This window comes from Emydura macquarii, unplaced genomic scaffold (assembly GCF_026122565.2).
Source record: "Emydura macquarii macquarii isolate MOO-44397 ecotype Brisbane River unplaced genomic scaffold, CSIRO-AGI_Emac_v2 contig_1386, whole genome shotgun sequence".
In the NCBI taxonomy this organism is placed as follows: domain Eukaryota; kingdom Metazoa; phylum Chordata; order Testudines; family Chelidae; genus Emydura; species Emydura macquarii.
The window spans coordinates 2180038-2196915 of NW_027131523.1; the positions used below are offsets into that span (position 1 = coordinate 2180038).

Sequence of the window (16878 nt, forward strand, 5' to 3'; positions counted from 1 at the left end):
ACGCGATCGCTGATTGGCCAGCGGAGCTTTAGCGCCATCTAGTGGCCCGGATGGAAAGCTGGCTTCTTTTCTATTGGGGCGGCATGAAGCTAAGCAGGGTCCGGCGGGTTCAGGGCATGGAAGGGAGACGCATAGGCAGCGCCGTGCCATGCCGCGGGAGGGGGGTGCGGGACATTGCCCCACGCCGGACGTGCTCATTGGCCCTGGCCCCTGCACGAGCACAGGTATGAATCCAGGTGTCCAGCGCAGAGCCCGGCCTTCCCTGCTCCCCCCACCTGTCCAGTCTCTCCTCACGAGTGTGCATGTAGCATCCTTCCGGCACAGGCAGGCCCACGGGCTGGGAAAGGGGTTTTCAGGAGGCAGCTGCCGCCCTGCTCCGGATTGGGCCATGGTTGCTCTGGGAGGGGAGTGGGGTCTAGTGGTTAGAGCGGAGGGGGGCTGAGCACCAAGGGTCTGCTGTCTGCTCTCTCACAGACCCTCTGCCCTTAAATCTGTGGTATAAGCTTTCCTGGGAATTCCATCTTAAATTTCACACTGGCCCTCTGGGGAACTGCCACCTTAAATCTGTGTGCTGCGTTTGCCATGCGTGCGCTAGCCGCCTCAGACAATTCCACCTTAAATCCCAGATCCTCGTTTTACAGTGAGAATTGACTTTACAACTTGAATGATCTACAGCCAGCATCATGGGAGGGGAGCAAATCCAGGGTGAACGGAAAAATCCACTTTAAATCAGTGACCCGTCTCCATTCCACCTTAAATCACCACTGCATACACAATTGCTTCAGGGAAGGAAATCCAACTTAAATTAAGGCCCCATGTACATTAACCGGGATGTGCGATCCACCTTGATTCAGCAGTTCTGTGGGCCGGGGCGAGATTCCAACTTAAATCAATGTTGCACGGCAGGGAGGGAGGGGATTCCACCTTAAATCCACAACCAGTGGTGGGTAGGAAGAATTCCATGTTAAAGCCACGTTCTGGGGGGGGGGGGGAGGAGGAGGATTCCACCTTAAATCCATGATTGGAGGAGGGGGGAGAGGAAGGATTCCACCTTAAATCCATGATGGGGGGGAGGGGAGAGAGGAAGGATTCCACCTTAAATCCATGATTGGCACGGGGGGGGGGGGTAGGAGAGAGGAAGGATTCCACCTTAAATCCATGATTGGGAAGAGGGGGGTGGGAGAGAGGAAGGATTCCACCTTAAATCCACAATCCATGGGGGACAGGGAAGAGGGAGGATTGCACTTCAAATAGACAATCAGAGGATTCCACCTTAAATGCACTAGGAGGGGCAGGTAGTCAGCATTCCACCTTAAATCCATGAGATGGGAGGGGGGAGAGGGTTCCACCTTAAATCCAGGGTCCGTGGGGAGGGAAGTTGCCACCTTAAATCCACCGGGCGTGTCCATCAAGAGGGGCCCGAGGGTCATGGGTCACCCCCTCCCCGTGACCCGCCCTGGTGCAGGGGAGGGGGCGGGGACACAGGCAGCCCCGCCCCCGTGGCCCAGGCCCCGCCCCCTGGCCTCACGCCTCCCATGGGTGGGGGTCCAGGAAGGTGCCGTAGGCCCCGCCCAGCAAGGCCGCCACGGCGCTGCCTTGCACCAGCCAGCAGGGGGCCTGGTGGGCCGGCAGGGGCGAGTCCTTCAGCAGCTTGGTGACCCGCCGGGCCGGCACGGCCGCCCCCCCTCTCTGTAGCCAGGCATGGCCGGGCGCCGGGGAGCGGCCCAGCTGGAGGTCGGCGTGCTGGAACTGACCTGCAGGGGGCGAGAGGGGAACGCGGGGTGAATGGCGGGACCCCCCGCCCTCCAACCATGCCAGCCCCCCCGCCCCATGCCACCGGGGTGGGGCCAAGCAGACCGGGACCCAGCCCCACTTACCCAGCAGCCCGTGGGCCTGGGCCGAGAGCCCGCTGCCGTCCAGCACGTAGAAGCCCAGGTGGTCTCTCTGCAGGTGGCTGGGGTGGCCGTAACGATGGCGTTGGACCACGAACTCCAGCCCGGCGCCCAGCCGCAGCGTCACGTTGGCGCCCGGCCCCACCCGGACGCCCAGCCCCGGGCGACTGACCCAGGCCGGGCGGCCAAAAGGCAGAGCCAGGGCTCCCTCCCCCTGCAGCGCCACGCCCTGGAGGGTCACGCTGACCACGTAGTGGCGCTGGGCAGAGCCCGCCCGCACCAGGATGGCGTCTAAGTAGGTGCGCGGCCGATCCTCTGAGCCCGGCCTGGCGGGGGCGCCCATCAGGTGTCCGTGGACTGACAGCCCTGGGGGGAGAGAGCACAGGCCATGCTGCGGCCATGGAGCCACTGGGGAGCAACATCTTCCTGCCATCACAGCCCACAGCTCCCCACGGCACCATAACCACGCCGGGACCGTCTCCTGGATCCCCCCCACCACGCCCCACTCCCTTCTCAGAGCCAGGCAGAGAACCCAGGCGTCCTGGCTCCCAGCCCCCCTGCTCTCACCCGCTAGACCCCGCTCCCCTCCCAGAGCCAGGGAGCGAACCCAGGCATCCTGGGGCGCTGTGCTGCGGGGTGGGGAGTCTCACCCCTGGGGGGGTCAGTCACCAGCTGGAGCACGTCTCCGGGGCGCCCGTCCAGGGTAAAGCACAGGGTCTCGGGGGATCCAGGCAGTCGCACCACGAAGTGGGGGTCTCCATCCACTGCAAAGCAGAGCAAGGGGTGGAGTCAGGGGAGGGGGGGAACCAGGCTGCTCCCCCCCCCCGACCCTCACCTGCGCAGCCTTACCTGAGGAGGAAAAGGTGAAGAACCTGGCACCTGCCAGGTCTGCCATGCCAGCTGTGCGGGGAGAGGGGAGAGAAGAGATGGTTATAGCCAAGGTTGGGTGATTGAGAATTTACCTCCCCGGTCCGTGGGCGTCCTCTTCTCTCCCCGGCGTGCCAGGGGCACCGGCCGGGCAGGGCTGGCGCAGCCCAGCGCGGCTGTGACGAGCAGCACCCAGGAGCCAACGGGAGTCGTCCCACACCCAGGCCGAGGCCTGAAACATACCTGGGTCGCCGTCCAGTTCCTCTGAGAAGTCTGGAAGGGAAAGGCGGGATCAGGGTGGACGCGTGGGGCCGACTGACACTGGCTCGCCGAGCGCGAGGGGCTGGATGCTGGCACCGGTGCCCCCGCCCTGGCTCCAGGCTGCTTGTGGTGGTCGTTGAATGCCAACAGCCAGTTAAAAAAGCAATTAAGTTTCTAGCTGTCGCAGCTGGGGAGGGGGAATGGGACCGTTGGCTGCCTGAGTCTGCAGGGAGCCTGCGCTGATTGCTGGGGGATGTCCTGGAGGGGTGGGGCAGCACCTGAGAGCCCCACCCCTCAATCCCCACCTCGCCTCCTCAGGCTTGGTGCATCTGTGTGTATGGCGGGGAAGAGAACCCTTTTATAGCCGGGCTCATTTCCCAGCAGGCTTTGCTCCTAGCCGCTAGGAACTACAACTCCCAGAACTCCTGCTCTTAAAGGGCTAGGCCAAGCGGGATTTCCCTTAAAGGGCCAGCGTGCCCTTAGCTCCACCTCCCACCTGCCTGGCTCCCCCACCCCGGGCAGAGCACGTGGGCTGGGCTGTGGGGTTACCTGGGTAGTCTTCATAATCCAGGGCACCTGTAGGGAGAGAGCCAGAATGAGCATCTGGGCAACCTGGGGGAGGGGTGCCGGCAGTGGGGGGGGGAGGGTGTCACCCACCCTGCTCTCCTGTGGCCGTCAGGAAGCTGTACACGGCGGGTGGGTCGAGGGATTCCACGAAATCCTCGGCCAGGCCCTTCGCCGACAGCAGCTCCGACTCTGCCGGCAGCAGAAGCAGCCGCCGGCTGAGGTCAGGAGACGGGAGGGATCCCCCGGGGCCTGGCGTGTCGCGGGGGCCGTGGGACGCTGCCCCAGGGGTGTTGGCATCGGCCCCCGGGCTGGTGGCGGCCGCACTGCTGCCGGTCCGGGCTCCTGGGACAGTCCAGGCCGAGGGAGCTGCCGTGCCCCGCCAGGCGGGTGCCCTCTCCGTTCGAGTAGGCGGCTGGCGCTTGGTGGCCGGCTGCGGCGGCGTCTCCTGCTGGCCCGCCGGGGCTGCCGTGGCCAGGAGCCTGGTGGCAGCCGACGTCGGGCCCGGCGGCGGCTGAGCCGTGGCCCTGGGGTTCCCGGCTTTGGGAGCTCCCCCAGCCGTGGCTCTGGTTGCTTTGCTGACATCCGGGGTGGTGGGGGCAGCTGGCCAGGTCATGGGTGCCGGCATGGCTCGTGCTAGTTTGGAGCCGCCCTGGGACGTGGCAGATGCTCCTGGGACGGGCGTGGCTCTGGGGAGGGCTGCGGTGGGGGCCACGGATGGGACGCTCGAAGCTTTGGTGGCGATGTTATCCAAAGACGTGGCAGTGGCCCCCGGCGCTGTGGCTGCTTGGGTGGCCCAGTGGGCTGCCAGGGTGGCCAGGGGGGTGCCCTGGGCCCCTGGCGTGGCCTGAGCCGTGGCGTTCTGCTCCTCCTCCTCCTCCTCCAGCTTCACCACCACCAGAGAGGTGACGGGCGTGACGAAGTGATACTTCAGCGAGAGATTGGTGGCCTTTTCCGTCAGCAGGCGCCGCGCGGCCGTGTCGTTGGACCGGAACCGGGCCTGGAGCAGCTCCTGGATGGTGAAGTAGGCCCAGAGACGCTGGACGAATCGGCCGATCTGCCCCAGGTCCAGAGAGCAGCCGAAGGCGGCGGCCTCGGTGGCGTTGGCCGAGATCTCGTTCTCCAGGCTCAGCGGCCCGTCACGCCCGTGCCCGGCCGCCTGGACGCGGAGCTCGGAGGCCCCCGGGGCCACCCGCCCGGCCACCACCAGCTCGGCGCCGCGGAAGTAGTTGGGGAAGAGGGCGGGGGTGAGCTGGGCGCCGTCGCGGTAGGAGAGGGCCACGTCGTACAGCAGCGGGCTGGCGATCTCGCCGTAGAAACCCGCCAGCTGCAGCGCCGCGTCGGCGTCCTCGTAGATGCGCCGGGCCACGCCCCGGTTCTCCAGCGCCAGGCGCCGCAGCAGCCCGTAGTCGGCGTCGTCCCCGAAGGCCAGCCCAAAGAGGGAGATGGCGCCCCCCAGGGCCTGCCGGGCGTTGGCCAGGATGCGGGTGCCCGAGGTCACGCCGGCCGTGGGCTCCCCGTCCGTCAGGAAAACGAGCAGCGAGATCCGCCGGGGCGAGGGCTCCAGCGGGCTCTGGTTCAGGACTGAGGCAGCCTCCAGCAGGGCTTTGTTGATGTCGGTCCCTGAGGAGGGGAAAGGCAGAAGGATCCCGATTTCCAGCCTTCCATTGAACCCCTTTCCCGTCTCAGAGCCGGGGAGAGAACCCAGGCGTCCTGGCTCCCAGCCCCACCCGCTCTGCCCCCTAGCCCCCACTCCCCTCCCAGAACCAAGGACAGAACCCAGGTGTCCTGGCTCCCAGCCCCCCCAACCCTCTAGCCCCCACTGACAGGTGCCCCGGTGTGTAATACTGTACAATGTCTGAATCCTGTGGGGGAGGGGGCGGGTGAGGCAGGACTCACCCCACCCCAGGACTCACATCCATCAGCTTCCATCCTGCTGACGTAATCCTTGGCCTTGCGGACGTTGTGGGCCGTGGCCGGGATGGAGCGCCCGGCCTGCCAGACGCGCACGGCGTCGGAGAAGGTGACGATGTTGAAGCAGTCGTCCGGGTGCAGGTCGCTCAGGATGACGTGCATGGCCTTCTTGGTCTGGGGGCAGAAAGGTAGCCATGGCGAACCGCGCTGCGGGGCCAGGGACGGGGGAGGCGCGGGGCAGGGCGGGCGATGGCCGGAGGGGGAACGTGTGGGTTTCGACAACGTTTGGGACAGGGAAAGGGGGGAACAAATCGGTCCGGCTCTGTCATTTCGTTTCATTGTGTTCCAACTTCGGGACTGTGGGATTGTGTCAGGCTGAGCTGTGTTACGGGGTGTGTGTGACGCGCAAACACCCATTTATGTGTGGTCGATACACACATCAGTGTAGACTTGTACACAGAGAGAATTGCAGCTGTACAGCTGGATCTATCCTAGCGTGTGTACGCACACCTCACCGAAACGACAGGCATTGGAGATCGCGTTTACATATCCCCATGTGCGTGGCTCTGACGCACACACAGCACCGAGTACAGTGTCAGGGGACAGGCTGTGTGCATTGCATGTGGTGGTAAGGACACAGCCTGCAACGGGCTGATCTCTGCGTGTTCTGTTTATGGCCCTGGGGACGTAGCGCTACAGCCACGTCTACATGCGTAGCGGCAGCCGCTGCTAACATACGTCAGCTGTGTGTGTTCGAGATCACGGCTGCACACGCGTGTGCACAGCGCTGTAGCTGTGTCGGACCCAGGATACTGGAGAGACGAGGTGGGGGGGTCACAGCGTCTTTTCTTGGCTCAGCTGGTCTCTCTCACCAGCAGAAGTTGGTCCAATAAAAGATACGCCCCCCGCACCTTCTCTCTAACATACACGACACAGCCTCCTTTCCCGCGAGGCATCACTGACTGCACAGAGCACACGCTCCGCTTTATTCCGGCTGCTTTTCCTCCCATTTCTTTCAAGCACGCGCCTCCGTCTCTGTCCACTCTCTGCCCTTTCCTCTCTGCCCCCCTGAGCCCCACATTATCTGTGAAAACCAGGCACCCGGCACCATCCCCTGCGTGCCTCGAGCACCCAGGTGAAGACAAAAGCGCGTAACGTCAAGCCCCGCGGCGCTCCCGAGAAAAACGGCTCCGTTTCTGCACCCGGCTTCGGAGGCCGATAACAGCCCCTCTGCACGGGCTCCGGGGGAGCTGAGCTAGTCTTCAGGTGTCCGTCTCAGTCTCCGAGGCCACCAGAGGACTTCCCTAGAATGCGGCCGGACGCCTTCTCAGGATCGGTGAAGACCCCGTGCAGGGGGTGCTGTTCCTCTCCGGTTTCCCCAAAACAATTTTAAGGCAAAGGCAGCATCCACGGTGGCCTGGCCTGGCACGAATCCAAACCGATTCTCACTGCCCTTCACTCCCCTTCGTCGTCTCTGAGCAGGAACTCTCTCCCCGATTTTCACTGTGCGTTTACCACACCCGGCGCCTCCTTTTCCCTTAAATACTGGGGTGAACGTGGACATTCTGCAGGCACCGGGCGTCTTCCCAGCCCTGATGCGATTCAAAGGCCCTGCCGATAAAATCGCTCAGCCGTGGCCCCAGCACTTCCACTCCTCTGCAGGGAAGCTGCTCAACGCTCGTGCAACTTCTTGGTCTCAGGCTGGCCTGGTTGTCTCCTGCAGCGTGGTTAAAGGGGTTTAGCAAGCCTGACCTGTGAGGAGAGGTTACAAACACGGGGCACGTTTAGTCTTGAGAAAAGACGACTGAGGAGGATCTGGTAAGTCTCTGAGTCGACCACTGCAGGTGGGACAAGAAGCCATGGGCTTAATCTGCAGCAAGAGAGATTTCTATGAAATATCAGGGGAATGGTCTCACCCTGAGGGTGGTTCAGTCCGGGGGAGGCTGTGGAGTCCCCGTCACTGGAGGTTTTTAAGGACAAACCCCCGTAGGGGACGCCTAGGGCTGGGGTTACTTGCTCCCGTCTCTGTGTAGGGCGCGGGATTTGATGACGTCTCAAGGTCTCTTCCAGCCCTACATTTCTGTTCTCTCGGGTTTGCGTCATTCATAAGTCTTGCAAAGTCATTTCTCCGCCGGTCCGTAGTCTGGTTCTCGTTGATTACTGTATTTCCAGTCTCATCTGTAACGACCTTGATTTCACCCTGTCTTTAGTTCGGCGTGGGGGGGGGTCTCTGACAGTCTCTCTTGTTCTTTCTCACCCTCCTTCGTTTCAGGAGGGCTACATGCGCCTTCCACAGCCGTAGCGTGAGCAGCTGCCACCTCCTTCGCCAGCATCTTTTTGGCTTTTTGCTATTCCTGAAAATCCTGCTGTTGGCGCCTCGCTTGCCAATGTTTAAAACTCCTTTTCTGTTCCTCCATGGCCTCTTCCTCGCTCCACCAGCAGATCTCACTGGGGGAAAGGATCTTGGTTTCGTTTCCCCAAGCAGGTGCTCTGCACATTCGCGAGGTTTGCTTGCTATACGGGTCCGCTGTCGATACGAATTGTCTCTTAGTTTATATGGATTCGTGTATTTAACGCAGGCTATTGCTCCAGCAATGAAGAAACGAGCGTTTCAAAAACGTTTCATTTTGACTGTGTCACTTCATTTCATTTCGGCTTTTGTCTTGTTAACAGAGCTGAGCAAATAACTGATTTTCCAGTGCAGTGGTGGGACCAAAAAAATCAGGGAAAAGACGTTTTGAGTCGAACAAAACATTTTGTTCAACCCCTTTTTAGTATTTCTGAACAAACAAATCCCACTGAATTCCCAAATAAAACATCAGAACGCTTAGTCGACTGCTTTGCATTTTTTTTCCCAGCTGAAACGATTTTCCAGATTTCCTTGCCCTGAAACCGCGTTTTTCGAGACCTGTTCAGCCCGAACATTTCGCCCATCGCCAAGTCTGAACTCAGCGTGAACAGCCAGAGGCGTAGCTTCGCAGGGAACTGTGAGCTCCTTCGGCCGAGTCTAAGGCAGGCCAGAGAACTGCCCGACATCACTCCCGGCGCAGATCCTGCAGAAGAACACCCCGGCTTGATGTGAAAACAGCCCCTGATGGAGAATCCAGCACGGTCGCTGGTAAATTGGTCCGATGGGTGATTCCTTTCACTGTTGAAAATTGACACTTATTGCCAGTCTCCATCTGTGTCCAGCCCCCACAGAAATCGATGCCATGCACAGAAATATGAGCCCTAGGTTATGTTTAACCCCCACAGGATTATACTGAAAACCGTGTATTGCTTCCACATCCTCAGCAGGAAAGGAGCCCGGTCTGGGCTCTGGGCGACCTCCCCCCGGCATCTCCACCCCCTCACCTGCTTCATCTTGGTGCCGTACATGGAGCCGCTGACGTCGATGACGAAGACCATGTTCTTCCGCAGGGGCGGCAGGCCGCGGGGGGCGAAGTAGTGCACGAAGTAGCCGTTGTAGATCTGCCGGAGAGGGAAGGGCCCCGGGGCCAAAGGGGTGAGGCAGGGGCTCTGCGGCTGCTCAGGGCACGGGACGCCCCCCCGGGGCTGGTGTAACAGCGCGGGGAGCCCACGGGACGGGCAGCGGGGGCAGGTGTGTGTGGGCCGTACACTCTTCTGTCTGGGTATCCAGCCATCCCCATGCACACCATCCCCTCCCTCCCCCCATCCCCAGGCGCGTCTGTCTGTCCGTCCCCCCACCCCATGGGCCATTCCCCGTTCTCGCCCTTCCTCTTTCCCAACCCGTGCCGTGAGATGGCGGCTCCAGCCGCCCTTACCTGCAGGTCCCCGGCCAGATCCGGCAGGGCCACGTCGTACTGCACCACGAAGTCCCCCATGATGCCTGTGCTGGAGAAGGCGGCTTGTTCCTGTGGCGTGGGGGTGAAGACGATCCAGGCGCAGTGGCTCCCCTTCTCCACCCTGGTGGATGGCGGCAGGTCGGCGTCGCCTGCGGACAAGCCGTAGTTATCAGGGCTGGATGGAGGCAGTGAGACGGAGCCAGTCCCCTCCTCTAAGAGCTTACATGGCGGGGGGAAGCAGGGATCTACAAAGATTTGGGGGGGCTGGGGGAGAATCAGCGGAACGTGAGCTCCCAGTGCGATGCTGGGGTGTATAAACGGGGACTTTGGAGGAGGGGCAGAGAGGTGATTTCCCCCCTGGATTTGGCCCCGGTGCGACCACGGCTGGGATCCTGCGTCCCCGGCTGGTGCCCATGATCTGGGGCAGCTCTGCTCTGTGCTGCGCAGGAGGGCAGGCGAGACGCTCACACGATCCTGGATCTGGCAGGTTATTTCAGGTGAGGTGTCTACAGCGGGCTCGTAACTTGTCCCGCCTCGTAGCCAGCGCGACCCCCTCGCAGGCTGCCGTGGACGGGCGGAGGCGCTGCTGCTGAACGCGGCTGGCTGGACGTGGCGTGGAAACGTCTCCGCAGAGGGAGCTGTGACCCATCAGTCGGTCCAGCTGTTTTGTTCCCTCCCGAAATTCTCCGTGGCAGCGCCCAGTCTCTCGGGGCGGACGGGCCCACCCGAACCATCCAGCCTGGTCCCCTGCACATCGTGGGTCCCAGAGCCTCCCCCACCCAGGCCTGCCAGGAGCCAGAACCCCCGGCTACGTCACTGCTGCCCTCAAAATCTTGATTTCAAGACTTGGGGTTACAGAGAACCCTCCGTTTCCTCTAGTTCAAACCAGGCAGGGACCCGGCCCCGTGCTGTGGCGGGACGTGAAAAAAGCCCAATCTGACCTGGGGGAAATTCCTTCCCGACCCCCCCAGCTGGCAACTGGTTCCACGCAGAGCAGGTGAGCGAGAGACGCCCCGGCCGGGCGCCTGGGAAAGAATTCTCTGTAGCTCTGGCCAGCTGGCGTCCGCCCTCCCGCTGCTGGGGAGATCCACTCCCGGCCCTGGTGATCGTAGGCAACCTGGTCATAATGCCCCCTCCCCCACCCCCCAAGTTTCTAGGCCCCGTGGCCGGAGAGAAAAGGAAGTGGCGGGGCCGCAATGGCTGCCTGAGTGTGCCGAGAGCCTGGCCCGGGCGCGGCGCGTACCTCGGAGGGCGTTGGTGAGCAGGCGGCTGGTGCGCAGAGGCAGCACCCGGACGTAGTCGATGCCGGTGCGCTCGGAGATGCTCAGCTCCACGCTGAGGTTCCCCACCAGCTGCTGGGGCCGCACGCTCACCGCGTGCTGGTACTTGCCCAGCTGCCGCTGCAGCAGCTCCTCGTAGCTCAGCTCGAAGGACACGCGGCTGCCGGCCGCCACGCTGGCAGAGACCCGGAACTTCTCCGTCTCCCGCTCCCTGCGGAGGGGCAAAGCCAGGGGTAGAGCCCAGGCGTCCTGGCTCCCGGCCCCCCCCTGCTCCGAGCCACTGGAGCCGGAGCCAGAACCCAGGCGTCCTGGCTCCCCCCTCACCGTGTGCCCACGTGCGCCGCTGTCTGGCCCTGCCTGCGGGCCGCGTCGTACATCTGCCTGGCCTGCTGCTTCTCCTTCACCTCAGCCACGTAGCATTTGTCGTGATGGTGCTAGGATGGAGGGGGTGGGAGGGTTACGGGAGATGGTCCCAGACCTGCCTGATCGGAGCAGACGCAGACCTGGTTCTGGGGACCCACCATCCCTCCAGCCCCACCCCACCCCCCTCCCGCCCTGGGTCCCACACGCCTTCCTCGGCCAGCCCCGGGCGGGCGGAGAGCGGGGGGGCCGGGCTCACATGCTGAAGTTGGAGATGAAGGCCGTGGCCGGCAGGTCCAGGTCGAAGACGGCTTCCTTGGCCTCGGGGTGGGGGTTGCTGAGCACGGTCTGGACGTGGGTGGAGGCGTAACGGGAGACGATGGTGGAGCGGACGGAGAAACTGGCCATGGTGAGCTGGGAACAGAAGGAGCGTGGGCAGGGGGGGGGATCCAGAGAGCCTTGTCCTGCAGCTAGTCCCGCCTGCCCGGGGCTGGAAGAGGGTGTGCCCGGAACACCTCTCCCAGAGCCGGGGAGAGAACCCAGGAGTCCTGGCTCCCAGTGTGTCCCCCCACTTTAACCACTAGCCCCCACTGCCCTCCCAGAGCCGGGGAGAGAACCCAGGAGTCCTGGCTCCCAGTGTGTCCCCCCATTTTAACCACTAGCCCCCACTGCCCTCCCAGAGCCGGGGAGAGAACCCAGGAGTCCTGGCTCCCAGCCCCACCCCCCGCTCTAATGCACAAGCACTGGATATTTACGTTTGTATTCCCATCAAAGCTGGACGTCTCCTGCCGCCCCACGACGCCAGACGCAGGCACCGCCCTGATCTCCTGCCTTCTCCTAGTGGCGCCGGCTGTTTATGGGAGAAATCCGCCCCGGCCCCGCCCGCCATTGATGCCAAACGGGAGACTCATGGACCCGAGCAGCGGGGTGGGTCTGGGTCCAGACCAGCTGAGCCGGCCGAGGAGCGGACATGCCCCAGTGGGAGCCCTTGGTTACAAAGGAGATGCAACACCTCGGCCAGCGAGAAATAAGCCAACCTAGCGCAGCTGGGGTCAATCGGCCACAGCTCCATCGGCGTCAGTGGGGCCGGACCCCCAGCGATGCAGCCCCTTCCCTCAGCATTTCACGCCGGCTCCGTCCGGCTGGGGCTCACGTTGCGCTAGGTGCTGGATAAACAGACTGGAAGAGCCAGCGTCTGCCTTACAGCTCGAGACAAGGGACCCGAGGGGTGCGGGTGGGGGACCCGGCCCAGCTGGTGCAGACTGGCACGACCAGCGTAGGGGAGGAGATAGGCTCCGCGCGGGGAGGTGACTAGCCTGGCAGCCAGGATGCCTGGGTTCTCTGCCCGGCCCCGGGAGGGGAGCGGGGTCTAGTGGCTAGAGCAGAGACCGTGCCGTGCAATTGTGATTCGGGGCTAAGAAAGCAGGCCAAGGCTCTTGCGTTTCATGGCTCCAACCAGAGCCACTAGCCCCCACAACTTAGCAAGGGGGCTGTAAAACAACCCGACTCACCTCTGGAGTAAGGGGGTGCCCGGCGCTGGGTCGCGACGCCAGGCACAGGAGGAGAGCGACGGGAAAGAGCAGCAGCTGCCTGTGTCTTGTCATGACGCGTCCCTGCTGCGCCCGCAAGAAGAACCAACCTCTGAGATCTCTTTCTTGGACGCGCTTTTTTAAAGCTTCCCAGGTTCCCCCCCCCCCCCCCCAACACCCATCAATGTAGCATTCATGCAGACACAGGCCGTAATTGTCCGCCCCGCGGAGGCTGGAGGGAGGCCAGCCCTTCGCCCCCCCCCCCCCCCAAAATGAAAACAAAATGTCCAGGAGCGTCCGTGCCCTGGGTTAAAAACTAAAACAAGCAGCGGGGGCCGCGAATGCGTCAACAGACGCCAGGCCCGGCTCCAACGACGGACGAAGTCAGTGGAAAATGAGCGGCCGGGACGGGCGACGCTGGCCGGCTGGCCAGGCTCAGGGGTGCAGGTGCGAAGGGTTTCCCGAACGCAGAGCCTGGGCGATCTTAGCGAGCCTCATTTCACCCCACGTCGGGCCCCAGGTGGGCTGGCAAGTCATGGCCTCACGGCTGGCTGGGCCCCTGGCTCACCCAGCCTGCCCTCCCCGAGAACCGCCGCCCGGTGCGAACTGGGCTTCTGCCATGCTCCCCGCCAAGGCCGCTGCAGCTCAGGCTTCGCTGAAGCGACCCGGGACATCCCAGCCCTGGGAGATCCTGAGCGTCAACGAGCCAGGGACGCTGGCAGCGGCACTCCCCAGGCCGGGCGAACCGACCCGCCCAGAGGGGGCGCTGTGCTCCAGGGGGGTAGCGGGGCCGGCGTGGAAGCCCGGACACCTTGGTTCTTTTCCTGGCGCTTCTACCCTCTGGGTCAGTGGCAGAGCTGGGGAGAGAACCCAGGAGTCCTGCCCCCACCCCCAGCACCCCACTCCCCTCCCAGAGCCAGCTCCAGTCCGGCCCCCTCACGGGACCGGGTGATTTCCTGGGGGGTTGGGCTGGGACAGGAGCAGACTGGAGGGGAAGGACTCCCTGTGACTCCAGAGCATCACACAGATGTGCTCTTTGAAGTACCCCAGCCCCTGGACAGACGGGCGTCCACAGGTCTCAGGTGCCCGCCGGGGGGGAGGGGGGTGGGCCATGGTTGACGGGGCTGGCCAGGCGGGGCTGGGCCCGTGGCTGGTTTGGTCTCTCGGTGAAGATTGGGCCCGATGTCGCCGGGCTGCATTCAGCCCTTGGCCCCCTAGAGCAGCCCTCTGGACCGGCCCTTTCCTTCCACTCCAGCCAGCCCCCCCTGCTCTGATCCCCCTTGTAAACTGAGGCACGGGGGCAGACACGGGAGGTGGGCGCAGCTGCAGGCTGGATCGCAAGCTCCTCGGGACCGGGACTGTCACTGCCTGTGCAGGGCCTGGCGCGTGGGGCCCTGAGCTCCGGAAGGGAGGGGCTGTGCATGACGGGGGCCCCGCCCTTGGCTGTGGGGGGGCTATGCAGCATCTGCTGTGATGGGGGCCCAATCTCTGTCGCGGGCCATCTGTGCAGCACCTGGCGTAATGGGGGCACCCGTCTGAGGAGGGGGCATCTCTACTACACAAGAGCTTTTAAAAATGGATCTGAAGCCAGGAGACATAAACCAGACAACGCCAGGCCTTAGTGTTTGCAGGAGCCGCATAAACAGGGGAAAGAAACCGACTGGAGGGCAGGCCCGGATTTCTGACGGGGAGAGCTGTTAACCTGGGGAACAACTCACCCAGGGACGGGGCAGATTCCCCGTCGCTTCATGTCTTGAACTCAAGACTGGGCCTAAAAGGTCCATTAGAAGCAATGGGCCCAATCCAAGGATACGTGGTGGAAACGCTCCGGCCTGTGCCATCCAGCTCCGGGTAGATGGGTTCAGTGGCCCCCTCCGGCGGGGAGCTGCCTCGCCAGAGCTGGGTGACCCTCGGGGCGGTGGACCTGCAGCGAGGCAATAAACGGAGCCGGAGCCGCTCTAGCCCCGCGCGGATGTTTACAGCAGCGGCTGCCAAGAGGCGAGGGCCGGCGCGCCGTGAAAAGGCTGCTTCTTGCGTTTCGAAAAAGTCCCAAAACTAACAAAACGCAGGCCTCAGGGACACAGCAAAGGGCGAATTGGAGCGAAGCCGGAGGAGGCTGGCCGGGCCCTGAAAGAAATTAGTCATCGGAGGGGAAATGTTGTGCCTGCGCTGGTGTCTTGGTTATTTACACGAACTTTATACGGCTTTGGAACGAACCCCAGAGCCGGGCGGGCTGACCATACCCAGCAACAGCCGGGGGCTGGGGTCCGAATGCTTTGCATTTCCAGGGCACGAACGCCAGCTGAAATCAGGGGCCCGTCGGACAAGGTGCTGCCCGGCCCCCGAGGGAGATCAGGGCCCCACACAGACCCCGAGGGAGATCAGGGCCCGATCCCGCCACTCGCCATAGACACGCACAGTAAGAGACGGTCCCTGCCCCACATCTGCTCACCTAGACAGCCAGCGGCTAGTTTAACCCACTGGACAGGTGGGAAAACCGAGACACCCGGAAACACCACGTCTCCCGCTGGCCTGGGTCCTGTTCAGATCACCCGTCGGCATCGTATAAATCCCTCTGCCGGGGCTGGGGGGGTAGGGTTGGTTTGCCAGAGGTTTTCTTGTGCCAGACGTAAGACGGGATCCTCAGAGTGGGTCCCGTGCCAGGGGACCAAAGGAAAGGCAGCGCAAAGCCCCGGGCGCTGGAGAAGGCGGCCCCGTGGTGGGTTTCGGGTGAGAAGGCTCCGAGCTGGTTTGGTTTCCCGTGCTCCTTCGCTCGCCTGCCCGCCGGCTGCTCCTGCCCGCAGAGGCCTCGGGCGGCTTTTCCCTGCCGCGGCGGCAACCTGCCGCCCTGGCGGGACGGACGGGTCGAGCAGCCTGGTGCTGGGAGGAGAGGCGGGAAGCCCGGACGCCTGGGTTCTCGCCCCAGCTCTGGGAGGGGGTGTCTAGTGGTTAGAGTAGGGGGAGGGGCTAGGAGCCAGGACTCCTGGTTCTGTGCCCTGGGGCATATCCCACCCTCCTGTGTTTCCTCAGTTTCCCCCGTGTGACGGTGCCGTGTGGGGAGAGGCTGGATGTGCGGATAGGGCCTGGGGCTGGGGACCCAGGAGATCGGGGGTGAGGTCATGCAAGGCCTGGGGGGAGGTGGGATCTCCTGCAGTGGGGTTCAGGGGCTCCATGATATCCTGGCAGAGCCGTGGGGGGTGTGTGTGTGGGAGAAGGGCATGGCCTGTGGGGGGGGGTACAGCCTGTAAGGCCGTGGTGTGGGGAAGGGGGTGGGGGGCAAAGAGCGCCAGGCTGGCGGGGCACGGGGACGAGCCAGGCACGGCGGGAACCGGGCACGAAGGAGCAGCTTCGGGGGGGAGCAGCAGGATGAGGGGAGCCCCGAGGGTGGAGGGACCCTGGGGGGCCCTTGTGGCTGTGGGCCCCCAGGGGAAGCATTGCTGGGGGGAGCCCCAGAGGAAGGGGGCATGGGGGTTAGGGGGAGCTCTCGGGGAGCCAGACGGTGTCAATGATGGCCACGGGGGACCCTCCCTGCCAGGCCAGCCCAGGGCCTGAGGGCGGCTGAAGACGCTGAGCCCCCCTAAGGCAGGAGCGCGGGCCCGGCTGCCCCTTCCTGGAAGCTGGGCTCCCCGGGGCAGGAGTGGGGGGCAGGAGGCAGAGGCTGCATCTCAGCCTCCCCCCTGGTAAACCCCCCTTTGCTGTGGTCCCCGCCGTTCCGAGGCAGACGGGCCGCCCGGGCGCCGTGGCCCAGAAGAGGCTCCCCGAGGTCCAGAGCCTGCCTGGGGCATCCCGCTGGGCCCCAGCGGCTCAGACTAGATCATAACGGGCCCGTCTGACCTTAAAGTCCATGAGCCCCCTGAGGCCTCACTGCGGGGCCCTCCTGGGGCCACGTCTGGGCCTCGCTCACGCCAGACCCAGGGGCTCTCAGGCAGCTGAGCCAGCTTCCGGCCCCGCTGCCGTTCCTACGGGCTGTGCCCTTGAGGTTTGGAAACTGCAGAGCCCCGCTTAGGCTGCAGACGCTGCAGGCTCTGGGCTCCCCAGGACGGCCGGGGGCACCCCCCGCCTCGAGGATCTGAAGCAGGTCGGAGCCTGCCAGGGTGTCTGCCCCGAGATCGCTGGCCGGCCCGCGGGCCCCTCCACAGCGGGTGCTCTCCTGCGGCCGTGGGCGCTGGGCAGGGGGTGCTGGGCTGCGGTGGGGGGGCTCAGCTGGTGCCAGTGGCTCTCTGCAGCAGGAGGGACCCCCGTGCAGCTGAGTGATCGTTAAAGGGCCTTTCGAGCCGTCACGGTGCCTGGGGTCCTGGGCCGGGATTCTCAGGGCTGCTCCACGGTGCAGCTTTTCCCTCGTGTACCCGCGTACAACCGCGCCCCCCCCCCCGGCCCCGCCCGTCGTTGAGTTCCAGTGGGGGGG

At 64.0% G+C, this 16878-nt stretch overlaps 1 protein-coding gene across 1 annotated transcript; it reads right to left on the reverse strand.

Moving 5' to 3' along the window:
• Positions 1–27: 27 nt before the first annotated feature.
• On the reverse strand, positions 28–12561 carry ITIH6 (inter-alpha-trypsin inhibitor heavy chain family member 6). The gene is given in 14 exon segments (XM_067552345.1): positions 28–1754; positions 1878–2258; positions 2543–2656; positions 2742–2792; positions 3003–3032; positions 3570–3596; positions 3678–5207; positions 5501–5672; positions 8853–8969; positions 9284–9453; positions 10548–10795; positions 10909–11018; positions 11200–11358; positions 12456–12561. Coding segments are annotated over 14 exon segments (3432 nt in total). The 5' UTR covers positions 12549–12561; the 3' UTR covers positions 28–1524.
• Positions 12562–16878: the final 4317 nt, after the last annotated feature.